The sequence below is a fragment of the Phaethon aethereus genome (genome assembly GCF_964289735.1).
Source record: "Phaethon aethereus genome assembly, chromosome: 5".
NCBI classification, from domain to species: Eukaryota; Metazoa; Chordata; class Aves; order Phaethontiformes; family Phaethontidae; genus Phaethon; species Phaethon aethereus.
Genome location: NC_138579.1, coordinates 41,438,090 through 41,450,787, shown reverse-complemented (window position 1 = coordinate 41,450,787; position 12,698 = coordinate 41,438,090). Strand labels below are relative to the sequence as shown.

The 12,698-nt window shown below is 38.0% G+C and overlaps 1 protein-coding gene across 5 annotated transcripts in view; it reads left to right on the top strand.

Annotated features, from left to right (window-relative positions):
* Nucleotides 1–6,245: 6,245 nt before the first annotated feature.
* NUMB (NUMB endocytic adaptor protein) overlaps nucleotides 6,246–12,698 on the top strand; it is a gene marked incomplete at both ends in the record, with an annotated part of 35,546 nt that continues 29,093 nt past the window's right edge. For all 5 annotated transcript variants that reach the window (XM_082000610.1, XM_082000609.1, XM_082000607.1 and 2 more), the window contains one exon: nucleotides 6,246–6,371. In XM_082000610.1, the coding sequence (XP_081856736.1) occupies nucleotides 6,246–6,371 (126 nt within the window). The remainder of the gene's footprint in view (nucleotides 6,372–12,698) is intronic.

The following is a 12,698-nucleotide window of genomic DNA, read 5'->3' as shown; positions in this document are numbered from 1 at the left end:
AGAGATTCAAACTGCGCATTAGAAAGCAAAGTAGATCTAAATGTTTTGAACCACTTCTTTATATTAGCGCTTGTACTGTAGGTAAGCCTGCCAAAATCAAATCTGGTCCGAAGAAAACTGCTTGAAACAAGCATATTTCCTCGCTGTTGTCCTAGTATCCTAGTTATAGGCAAGATTTGCAATAAAGTTGAAGTGTCAGCAGTGAACTGAGTTTATAGGAGAAAGCAATGTGGAATACTCTTCTGAAATATGGAAGTGTGATCTGTTTGCATTTCCTGGTGCAGACCCTTGTGGATTTTGTAATAAAATTCAAGTTTTGATAATGCTAAGATGATAGCTGTTAGACATGAGTCTTTGGACAGGTGTGACCAGGTTGTACTTGCACAAGAACTCAAAGCCATGGAGTTTTCTGAAGATACATATCTTCACAGCCGTGTTGAGGAATGTTTCTGGAGTGTTTTCCTAGTAAGTAGGTTAGGCAAACATGCTTTTTTCAATGAGATTAAGATAATTTGCATGTCCTCTTAGGTCTGAAGTATCTTTGGCAGGAAAAAACGCATCCTTATTCAGAAAGCTTTGATGTCAAGAAGTGCGTGGTATTTCTTAGGCAAAAAACATATTTGAGATGGATGGACCTGTTGCTCTGGGTTTGGGGCTCTGTTTGGCTTGGTCCTTTTTTGATTAGCAATATTAGGTGCACTCCACTGGGAAAGAGCATGTAGGAGCTGGTAGTTGTGCAGCTGCTCCTACCTCACCTGTGTGTGGTCATCAGGCAATAGAGGTATGAATGAAACTTTTAATTACTAAGTCTGATTGTAACATTTTAATTGAATTAGCTTTATGTGGAGACTTGTAAATTTTAGAATGACCCCTATAACACGTTCTTAAAGCTAGATTTCCCTGCTGTTTGAAATGCATACTTCTGGGAACATCATTTATGTGTCAATTTGGTCGTCTCCTGATGGTTCAGCCTGGCAGGAGTTCTGGTGGTACAAAGCAGGAAGATGGCACCCAGGTGGGTGTGTGGGAGGTGTGTGTGTGCTGTCCCGTGCCCTGGCTGCTCTGTTACTTGTTGCAGCCGGCAGAGACCTTTGGCCTTCTTTGACCCATGACTGACTTTTTTTCTAAATTGGTAAAGTAAATAGGAAACAGTATTAAATCCTGAGAGAAACCAGAAAATAATCCCAAACCCTCTGAATGCTTTTAGAAAACTGGCTTAACTGAAGACTTAAAAGCAGTTTTTATCCCTTTCCATTGCAAACAAAAGATACCACATAACTCAATGCAGATTAAATTATCTTTGTGAAGGCTAGAGTTCAGAAGAAAGATAAAAATGGGTGTTCCTCGGTGTTGAAACTGCAGGTGGTTGCTTAGAATTGTGAAATTTGTAGTACCCCTAGCCTAAAATCTAACCACTTAAACTTTTGAATGCAATTCAGGTGCCAATACTGTCCTGCCCTGCAGAATCTGTAGTTTGGATCACCTTGTAGCAGCAACTGCTATGCAAGAAACATTTATGCAAAATGTAAATGAATTGCTTATCTCGAGGTATGGGTACATATGTGAACTCCTGCAGGGCAAGCTAAGCTCCAAATTTGCACCGTCATCAGTTCCCACCTGATCTAACTTCAGTTAATGTGAAAGCTTTCCCCGTCTCTCACTGGAAGATAAATTGCTGGCTTGTGCTCACTGAAGGGTAAAAGTGAACACATTCTTACAGCAGAGCAGCTAATAAGACAGGAATTAACATGCTAGTTTATCTTGCAGTAATTTGTTCTGCAGACGTAACCTGATGATGCACAAGGCAATGAAGCCAAGAGTGCTTCTAAGGTGGACTTTTCTCCGTGACAACATTGTTTCTGTCTCTGCTGCCCTGAGTTGTCAGTGAACTGGTACCGGTTAAAATGATACCTTTTCATGTGATCAGAAGAGTAACAGTGCCAAAGCTCTCCTTAAATTGGCTTTGGAGCCGTGTTTTCAAAATATATCAATTTGCATAAAAATAAACAGCAACATAAATTTATAAGCTCACTATGTGAATAACACTTGTCTTTTCCATATCTCTTGTAGATGCTTGTTTGGTGGTTTGCGAACTGGTCTAATGTTTAGTCTAATGTAATCTCCTGGATTGCAAAAGTGGTGCAGGTTTCCTTGTTTGGTTTTTGGTTTTTTGTTTCCAATGGGCGTGACCATTCTGATGTCGAGCTGTCTGCAGTTAGCCTTCTGCTAGAGATAACCTTGAAATGTAACAGAACTGAAAGTGGCTCTGTTTTCTCTTTTCTCCAGAAGATCTCAGCCCTTTCAGCCTTTGTTACCATTTTGTCTCTGATATAATGCTGCCTCTTGTGATTTAATTAGATTTTGATTTTCCTGTCTTGGCTTTTCACCACGTTTATCTTCAAATACTGTTTCTCTGTGATCCTCTCTCTGGGCCCAAGCTGGATTTGGGGTTGTAAAAGTGAAAAGGAAATAGTGTCTTTGGTGGTTTGGTTTGTTTCTTCTTGGGGCGTTTTAAAATGCTTTTAATTACAGGACAAAAATCAGTTGCTAAATATAGAAAAATCAGGGACAGATAACTTTCAGCCAACATAATTCCGAAACAGGATATAAAATGTTTTACAGTAGCAATGATGCTGTCAGTTTAGTAGAAAATACCCTGCTAGCTGGTTGCAGCCTAGGTTCGGGTGTCTCATGTCGGAGGCATGCTATGCTTGTATGGAAACGTGAAGTGCACTGCAAAGAATTCAAGTAGAAAATGTTCACTTGTGTTTCTCTAGAGTTCCTGTGCAGGGATTTTGAGATCCAGACAAAATTAGTAGAAATTTCAGCACGCACTTGCAGCAATTCCTGTGCTTCTCTCCTGAATCCTCAAATATGTAGCCTGTGTGAACTGTATTACTTAACGCTTTCCCATCGGATGGCAATTCTCGTTATATTGGGCTGACATGCCTGTTACCAGCAAATCAGGTGTTTACAGGGCAAACTATTTTGCAACCTACTTGAAACAGCCTGACATCTCAGAAAATCCAAGTGTGGCAGTTGGAGAAAGTTATCTGGTTGCCTGACCAGAAATTAATCATGCTATCTGTCAGCATTTCTATTAAATAGAATAAGCTATTTTTAAACCACTTGTTGCCAACATGACCTCAAAATTAGAACATGTAGGAAAATGGGTTTGGTTTTCAATGAAAAGGAAATACTTTCGGGCAAAATGCCACTTCAGCTTCTCATAGGAAGTGTAGTTGAGGAACTCTTGTTCTCATCCTCCCCTGTGGATTGAGATTCCTAGTTGGAATAAATCTCTGCTAAGGTACCAGTCTCCGGGGCAAATCAGTGCTTCCTGGGAGAAGTCCAAGGAAATGCTAACATAAGCAAATGTTATGATAAGGCAATTAGACTGTGATTTCACAAGTGGTACAGTGGCACCGTGCTGTTCTCAGCTCTTGTTTTGTTACTTACCAAAGCTTTTGAGATTCAGAGTTACCTTGAAAAGTTTTCCACAGGTTGTTTTTACACGCTTGTAGGTTTGAAATTTCTACAAAGCCTTTTTTAATTGGTCATACTCAGAATGCTGGCACATGAGCTTCACTGCATCTTTTAGTAGCAGTTGAAGAGCCTGTTGCCCCCTTTGGCAGAACTGAGTATCGATGCCTATTTCTGTCACCCGAGTGCAAGGGTGGGCAGCTGGGCGTTACGCTACGTGCTGACCGGATTCCTGAGCTTCGTACCGAAGCAGATGGAGCAGCAGTTTTGCTCATCGTGCTGTGGCACTGCTAGTCTTCAGTGGGGACAAGAGTGGGTGTCTGTCCTCGTGAGCTGAGATGGCATGTGTCGATTTGCTGCCGTACATGTCACCTGCCCGAGGTGACTGAATGCCCCCCCTGCCCTTGAAATTCTGGTTCCTTTGGACTCAGTGATGTATAGGCTCCTATGTCTGCAGTTTGTAAAGCAAAATAAGTAACTAATACTGCTCTAATCATCTCTAAGCTTTAATAGAGAATAGAAGCCTTTCACCTTCTCTTAAAAACTTCCAGAATTGCCCTGCACATTTAAAGATTTTTAAATGGCTTTTAGCTTGTAAAATAAAGAAACTGTGTTTGTAGAGGAGCTGCTTCAGCTTGTTCAGTGGTAAGAAATGTGCATATTTTTTATTTTGCACACATGTTCTAATCTCTAAATCCTACCAAGTAAATTCAAGAAAATATTTTATGTTGCTAGTTATGTCAGGCATTTTGCAGCTGTGAAGGGATGAGGCTAACACTGCTTTATAACTAGGTAATTGCGATTCAGAATCTTTGAGCAACTTCTTATCCCTACTCTTACGCTGTTAGAGCTCGTGTCTGTTCTAGGTACATGCTCCCTTCCAGGGACAGTCATCTAGCCTTTGCCATACATCTCAACCCTTCACTTAATTTTCAAGAGAGATTATTACTGCTTTCATTATTATTGCTTATTGCTTTCAAATGCTCATCAAGCAGCTTTGAGCGCAGGTGTTTGCTGCAAAAGTGGAGTTTGGTCTGGTTGTTTGCTAATGTAGAAATATTTCAGGAATTATCCCTTATGCTGAAAGAATGCCCACAATGCTACAAGACCAGGCAGTGTTGCATTCATTCACCACTGAACTCGTGCAGCATGCTTATTTGCACTTCAAGTGTTAACATCACCACACTTAAATTTCCCAGTTCTAGTGATATAGTGCTGCTATATGGGTATATCTTTAAATTATTACTTATTTTACAATATTGCTTTTAATAGATTATGGAAAGACAGAAGACTCTAGAGAAATGAGCCAATGCCATGCCTATAAGATACAGTGGGAACTGACTTGCCTGATGACTTACAGCATAAGGAGGAAAGTAACAGTTGCTGAAGGAGGGTCTGGGGAGTTGGTGACAAAACTCACACCTTTTTGTTACTTGGAATGGCTAAAGTGTGTCATGAGATATAAAACAACAATATTTTCAATTTGGCTGATCAGAATTAGTAGCGGTGGGCAGTGATTTTCTGTAATGCTTCTAATTTCTGACTTTTGTTCAGCTTTGAAATTGTTGCATTTTGAGTTTAAGCTTCTTAAATGTCAGATACCACAAACATGAATGTGTTGAATTTTCTCATCTATGTCAGATAGTTTTAACTGGAAAACACTAGTTCTTTTCAGGGTTTAAAATAGTGTTCAAACTGCTTTTAAAGCTGCTTTCATTCGAAGGCCACCTATTGACACCCATAAACATCTGTATCCTGTAGTTTAGTTAATCTAATGGGAAATAAGCGTATATAATCCAGTTAGATTTTGCTGCCTTGCATTCTGCAGCACCTTTTTTTCTATCAAAATGAGACATCATGGTTGTAAGAAGGCTTCTTAGTTAGGAAAGAAGAGCAATATCTCAAGAAGCCTTTCAGCATGTTTTATATATTCCCCACATTGTATCCCTTATGATTTTACTTCAGCAGCTGAATATGGAGTTGTCTTATTAATAGTACTTCCTCTAATGTCTTCTCAGCTAATTGTAGTTTGAATCCAGTAAAGGTGAGCATGCCTAAAGTATAGATTGGTTTGTATATAGCAACTGATACATAGAAGAATAGTGTATAAAAAGCATCTAATTCTAGGCTTTGGAAGAACTGTCTTTACCCGTTGAAGAGGTAAGGCTATCTAATTGTTTAGAGATTTACCCAGAACATGGAAGTCAATTCAGTGCATTTCTCATTTAAACTTAAGAACTTTTACCTGTAGACCATGCAAGGACTGGACTGTGCCCCCAGTAAAAACACGAGCCTATGAACAGCACAAGTATCAAATTTTAGGAGCAGTCTTGGGGCTCTGAATCCTTGCCTTGTATGGGTACCTTGGAAGCTTGTGCTACTGGTGTCCTGCTAGGTTGCTCTAGGTAGGTGTTTAAATTCGGGGAGGCAGGCTTTCAGAGCTTCTTTGTCAGCTATTTTAGGTAACCTCATGCTCAGAGTAATCGTTATTCCTAGGTCTAATGTTTCAGTTGCTGTGGAAAGATATTAAACAAGTAATGTAGATTTGTGTTTTCTACTTGGAAGTGAACATCTATCTTTCTCTGAATCTGTGTCCAGAATATTTTCCTTTCATAGGTACCTCCGTTCATATTTGCAGAAGCTCAGATTTTTCACAGGGACATTTATCATGATAGTAGTTGACCCAGAGTGGCTAAATGTGTGTTTTGGTGCCTATTGGCAGTATTCTTTTTTTCTTCTTCTAGGACGTGAAAATCTGAGAAATGAACAAACTACGGCAAAGCTTTAGGAGAAAGAAAGATGTCTATGTCCCAGAGGCCAGTAGGCCTCATCAGTGGCAGACTGATGAAGAAGGCGTTCGTACTGGCAAGTGTAGCTTTCCCGTTAAGGTAAGAGTTTCTGCCTTTCTTTTGGGTAAGAGTACCTCCATGAGGTACTCTTGCCATGAATTATTATTTGGATTTTTTTTGGCGAGCATAAGCCAGTGGCATGCTTCATTACACACTGACCTATTTTACAGTCAGCTCTCATTGCAAAGTATGTGGCTTTTTTTTAAAGCCAGATGACTCATGCAACAAACGCCTTGGAAAATCACTGTCTGAGATATTTCAACTAGATAATAATGTAGGATAAATCATGTAGCTAGACAGAGGAGTAACATAATATTTGTCTTCATTTTTCTGGAAGAGCAGAAATTGTAGACCTCTTGGATTGCATGGAAAGGTACTAATTTTTCTCTGTTAAAAGTGGAGTTATGGTTACAGTTTTACTTGTAAGATAAGCAGTGGGTTGTGCTTGGAAAGGAATCCTTCCTCCCTTTTGATAATTGAAAACATTGCAAAGTAACACCTGGGTTTCCTTCCGATGCTTGAGGTTGTAAGCACTTGCTAACTTCTAAGAGTGTCTTTGGTGCTATGATTTTGTGTGTGTGTGTATGTTACAGACTATTAATGCATGTGAAACTGAAATTACCTTTTTGAATTCTGAGAACTCATTCCAGATTATATAAGTATTATAAATAGGTACTTTCTTGTGTCACTATTTCTCCTTCCCATTTACTTAAGAAACAACGTTATTTTAATACTTTAGAAGAGTATTTGATGTTAATACTTAAGAAATATAATAATAAAAATAAATATCAAACTTAAGGTGTCTTGTTGCATATGCTGCCCTTGTAATCAAAAACTTGCTTCCTCAAAGCACACTAATACTAACACACTCTACAGATTGTAAGCAGATGACACTTATGGAAAGCTAATGGATTAAATATCTATGCAAAAGGAAAAATTTGTTCTGACACCTAAGGACCTTTTATTAGTTTTTATCTGTATTACACTTAAAGTGATTCTGTCTGATAGTTAAACAGGTGATGTTGCTAGGTGGAACTCTTGAAGCTGGCAGTTAGATATTTTTGTAAAGCTGTGGGTATGTGCAGATATACAATAAATTTGAGAGAACTTCCTTGCTAAGTTCATGCCCTACTTCACCCTACTATAGTTGTTTATGTGTGCTTTTACATATACTCAAGTGTATATAATGTTCTAGTTTGTTATGGTTGCTTGCTTGTTTGTTTTGTGTTCGTGTTCTGTTAGAAGAAAGGAACTGTAATCCAGTACTAATCAGAGATGGTGGTTTGCCAGAGCTTTGAAAGTGAGTAACTGCTTTGTGGAAGCTCAGACTTAGATTAAGGTTTAACACTGTCTAGGAGAGAAGAGGGCTGTTAGCTTGAGTCTTGTTATTTTTTAATAATTTAGCCATTACACAGGTTGAAAAGCAAAATGCTCAATTTCTAGACATTTAGTTTTACTCAAAACTTTTTCAATCCTTTACTAAACACAAAGGGTGTGAATCACTTCTTGCTGTTTAAAGACTGACTTTTATTTAACTCTCAGTCAGGACTTGCACTTATAATGACAAATGCTTCCTGTGTTTAAATGAAGCATTCATCTATTCCGGGCACATGTACCCAAAGTCAAAAAAGGTTTTGGGCTATTCTGTGCTGAAGAGGCATAGAAATGGATGAGTCTTTGCATCCTGTCATCATGATGGGAATTATTTACCCTTATTTGCCTGCTTTATATTGGAATTCACTGAATTAATTTAACTTGCTCTTTGGAAAAAATACTCTGAAGTAAACTCATCTTTACATATGTTTCTTGATTTGGTCAGAATGGTAGACTGTTAATATTTGAAGAATTTGCAATTAGATGAAAACTTAAAATCAGAACCATTTGACATTGAGAGGCATTTTAGCTTATTTGATTAGAAATTATCTTCCAAAATACTGTGCCTGGAGATGGGCAGTAGTGGAAATTTTTATTAGGCTTGGGATGCAAAGTGGGTGTTAACTGGTGTTTAATAGATACAGACAGGAAGTATGGCATTGTGAGTGAACGAGATAAACCAGATGTAGAGTCATTGGTTTGGTGGGTGGTACTATATTTTGCTCACAAAAAAGAATAGAACTTTGTGCTATTGAAGGAGAGTATCCTGTCACACTGTTCTTAGGTATTATTCAGAAATTCATACATTCCAGGAAAAGTATGCTGTCTCCTATGTCCTTAAATATCTGATGGGGTGACTTTTCTTCCTGATGCTCCTCAATGGAGCAGAATAAACTGAGATATTTTAGGAAAAATGGGTAATGAATAGGAATGCATTTAAATCTGAAACATGGTGAAAATATCTTCAATTTCTTAAAGTTCCTAAATGGGAATTCCAGACTGGTCAATTGCCTGTATATAGCTGCTCAACCACAGTTGAATATGGTACCGGGAGTGGGGGGTGCTTAGTCTGTCACTTTTTATGGCCTGCCTTGCCCACTTGCTAAAAAAATCAGCCGTAGTTCTTCAGAGCTCAAAGCATAGCTGAGTGGCAAGACTGGAGTCTGGCTTTTGCAGAAATGATGAAGATTTTTACCTGTATAGCTGATGAAGGCCTGAGAATTGTTAACAAATGTCTCTACAGCTGTTTTTAAGGTTTTCTGTATGAAAGTAAAATACATGAAACTAATGTAGTAGCAGCCCTGTTGAGGGCTTTGTTTCTTCTAATGCTTGCTATTTTATTTAGGCAAGACTCTAATGCTCTATTTTGGAGAGAGGAGACTAGTGCAAATGCAGAATAGGGAACATTTGCTCTTGGTTTCTCTTGTAAAAGAGAAAGATCATAAAAGTTTGATGGGTGAAAGAGATGTCGGGCTGTAGTGTTAAGTTGGTTTGGTATTTAACTTCTTGCATTTGGGTATTTTTATTTTGTGCAGAGTTGGGGTGTTTATAGTGCTAGCACAGATTTATCCTTTTTTTATATATTACAGAACATGTGGAAGTACTTTGAAAGTCATGTTGCAAATAGGATTTCATTCTGCCTCCAGGCTTCATTCTGTTAGTGTTGGATAGGGACTCCAGTAGCTGCTCATTCATTGTGCTTTGAGGATGCTGTACTGCAAACAGATTTAATGTTATTGAAAGGTTTTCTACGTTGGCAAGGTTCTTGAAGCTCTTCCTGTGCTACATCCACAGCTGATCCTTATCGTTAATTAAAGTCTGTAAGCTGTTGGATTTTGAGCAAATCTAATGCATCTATGGATTGTCTTCATTTTGGTAGAGAAGATGCTCTGTGGAAAGTATTGGCAAAAATCCTATTACATTGTTGCTTTAAAATTCAGGGAAGTGGATTTGATGCACAGTTGATTCTCTCCAGTGCTGTGCTCATAAATTTGGAGGTGGTGATAATTCTGGGCGCATACTGTTACTTTTAGGCAATAACGCCTTTTTTTTTGTTGTTTTGTTTTGTTTAACAGTCTGTGTTTTTCCACCAGTTGGAGTGGCTGTGTTATATGTAACCAGCTACTGATCATATTTTCTCAGTCATCTGTGTGTAGGATGTATTTACAGATAGCTCTTCACTGTGTTGGAAATCTAACCATGCTTGAGGTGGTAATCTGACACATTCAAAATTGGGGCCTCGGAATGGCTACTGATGTTCCTGCAGTGCTCTTCTGTGTAAACTGCTTTGAATCCGCTAAAGTTGCATTGAAAGAAGAGCCAGGATGCTGGAGTGTATGAATGGATGTTTTTTTTTTTTTCACTCCAGTGCATCAGCAGAGAGACAGGTGCCTGTCTGTCAGCAAAAGTATGAAGAGGATGTTAAAATTGTGTTTAGACAAGTGTGACTTGCGGACTTTTGCTATTCCATTGGGAACATAATAGTATTCCTCCCCGAACTTGTGTGGTGTGGATGCATGATACATTGCAGCTCTTATAGATGTACTCAGAGTTGCCCCATTATTAAATGTGGCACTGGTACAGCTGCTGGAAAATCCATGCAGAAGTATATTTTCAGGGGTGAACTCTCTTCCACTGTCCTAACAAACTAAAGAGTTACTACCATGTTTCAATAGTGAATCATCCCCCTGACAGAAAAACTGTGCCAGATATATGTAATGTATAAGGGACTTAGAGCCATTGTATTTAAAACTATTCAGAAGTAGATTATTCTAACAGACATTATCAGTGCTATAATTTATTTTTACACAATCTTTATACATCATAATCGCAAAAAATGAAGTTCATTGACATACACATTTTCAAACTTGCTTTCTTGCTCCAGACGCTACCTCACTGAGAACATGCAGCTGTTCTATGTTTTAATGACTAAAATATTTGACACTAGGGCTTCTTTTGTCTGAAAGGCCTTTTCGAATGTCCCTCTGGGTAAGTAGTTTTTATTCATACAAATGCACTTTAGAGTAGCTGGCCTGTGAAATTTATATCAGAAAAATTAGGTCATTTCCCTCTACTTAACAAAACTGAACAAACCAAACATTTGGAAGTTCTTGGTGGTTCTAACCAACCGGACATATTAAACAGAATATTAACAGCTGATTCCTGCCTGTGGTTCTAGAAGACACAAGAGTCACATACATCTTGGATTAATTTAATTAGTTTTATTCTGTCACTTTCATGTTTTTGGTTGTCCGTCTCTTTTGACCTTAATGCATCTAAGGCTACTGTTGCCTGTAGCCTGCAAGTTTACTTGTGTATTTTATTCCATTTATTCCAACTGGAAGACTAAAGATATTAGTGAAAAAAGTCAATGTAGAACAGTAACAAACCACACTGTATTCTTGAAGTCCAGGATTTGCTGCTCAGTGCCTGGTATCATGTGAATTAGCCTTTCCACTGAATCTTGATTTCTGTGTTAGTGTTGACAAATAAAAATTGTATGGATACAGTTGTACATTCACACATAGAAAAATTGACTTTTCAGAGTAAATGCTCTTCAGCTGTTTCCTGTCTAGCCATTGCTTTGATGGGAGATGTTTGGAGGACACCATATTGCTCTGTATTCAAGCAGAGACAGAAGAAAAGGGAACAACTTGTGCTGAGTCCTGTAGAGTATCCTCATTGGGACCTGTGAGTGTCAGTTCTCATCCCTGGGGTCCCTGTGACCCAGCAGTATGTTATGTCATTAGGCCATACGTGGCCCTGTTGAAACTGCCATCAGTAGGAAATAGGCCATTTCTGTCACTTTGCTGTGTGTGCTCACACCACCAGTGTCTGCCCAGTTGTCCTCTTTAGTTTTGGAATTTGCATATTGAACTTTATTACTTAATGTCTAATTTATAAATCTCATATTACAAATAACTTCTTATTTTTAATCAGTTTATAAATACAGCTTTTGTGCCCTTCTGTTCTTCCAGATCAGAAAGACTGGTACTCGGCACAGGTAACTGTGGCTTTTATTTTACGTCCTAAATGTACTTCTAGTTTGAAATAATAGTAGCTGTGAAAGTTCACCAGCATGTTGATGCTGAAGTGCCTTTAAGTTAGGCATGTGATATTTTTGTCCGTGAAAGCTTGAGATGCTTGAATAGTCTTTGGAAACTATGTTAAGTATTTTTAAGAAGTTAATGTGACAAATCTGCTGATTTCTGAAATGTTGCACAGCCTTACACATTAAACACTAAAAATTCCTACCCCTTAAGACATGAATTGATGTTAGCAATGAACAATAACTGTTCCTTTTGAATGCTAACCCAGCAGCAAGCAAAGGTACATTTTAAAGATCCTGCAGCATTTAAGATCCCAGGAAAAAAGCTTGCAGACGGCTGATTATAAAAGAATGGCAATTATAGCTGAAGGTGTAAGACTTGTCTCAAATATTTTCCTATGCATTTTTGTCATGATTAAAAGGAATGTAATGCAATCCCTAATCTTTAAACTTTTCACACTTGTGTCCAGCCCTCAGTTTTGTTTGAATAGCCTTGCTAATACGAAGTTTTAAATGAAGCTTCTTACACAGTTTTAAAACTCTCCTGTCTTTGGCCGAGGTAAAAATCTTAACTTGTTTAGTAAACTTCAAATTGTTTTAAAGATATGACTATTAATGTTTAAAGTCATAAAAATGGTTTGAATGTCCTTGCAGAAATATTTATTTTAAATGTAATTTAGGTGTTGGAAATAAAGAAGTTTTCATTGGGTTATACTTTTTAATTCTGGGTGGTTTGTTTTTTAAAATTAAGGTATTTCCAGTATAATGAATGGAAACTGAATTTTTTGCAGGACTTTAAGAAAAGGTACAATGTGCACCTGTGCAATGTGTTTATAAAACTTTGTGCTACTAACACTAGATTTTTTTTCTTTTTAAAGAAAATTTTAAATTTATTTACTAATGCTGAATTCCTGGAAAAGTAGGAATTGCACATCAGAGTGAAC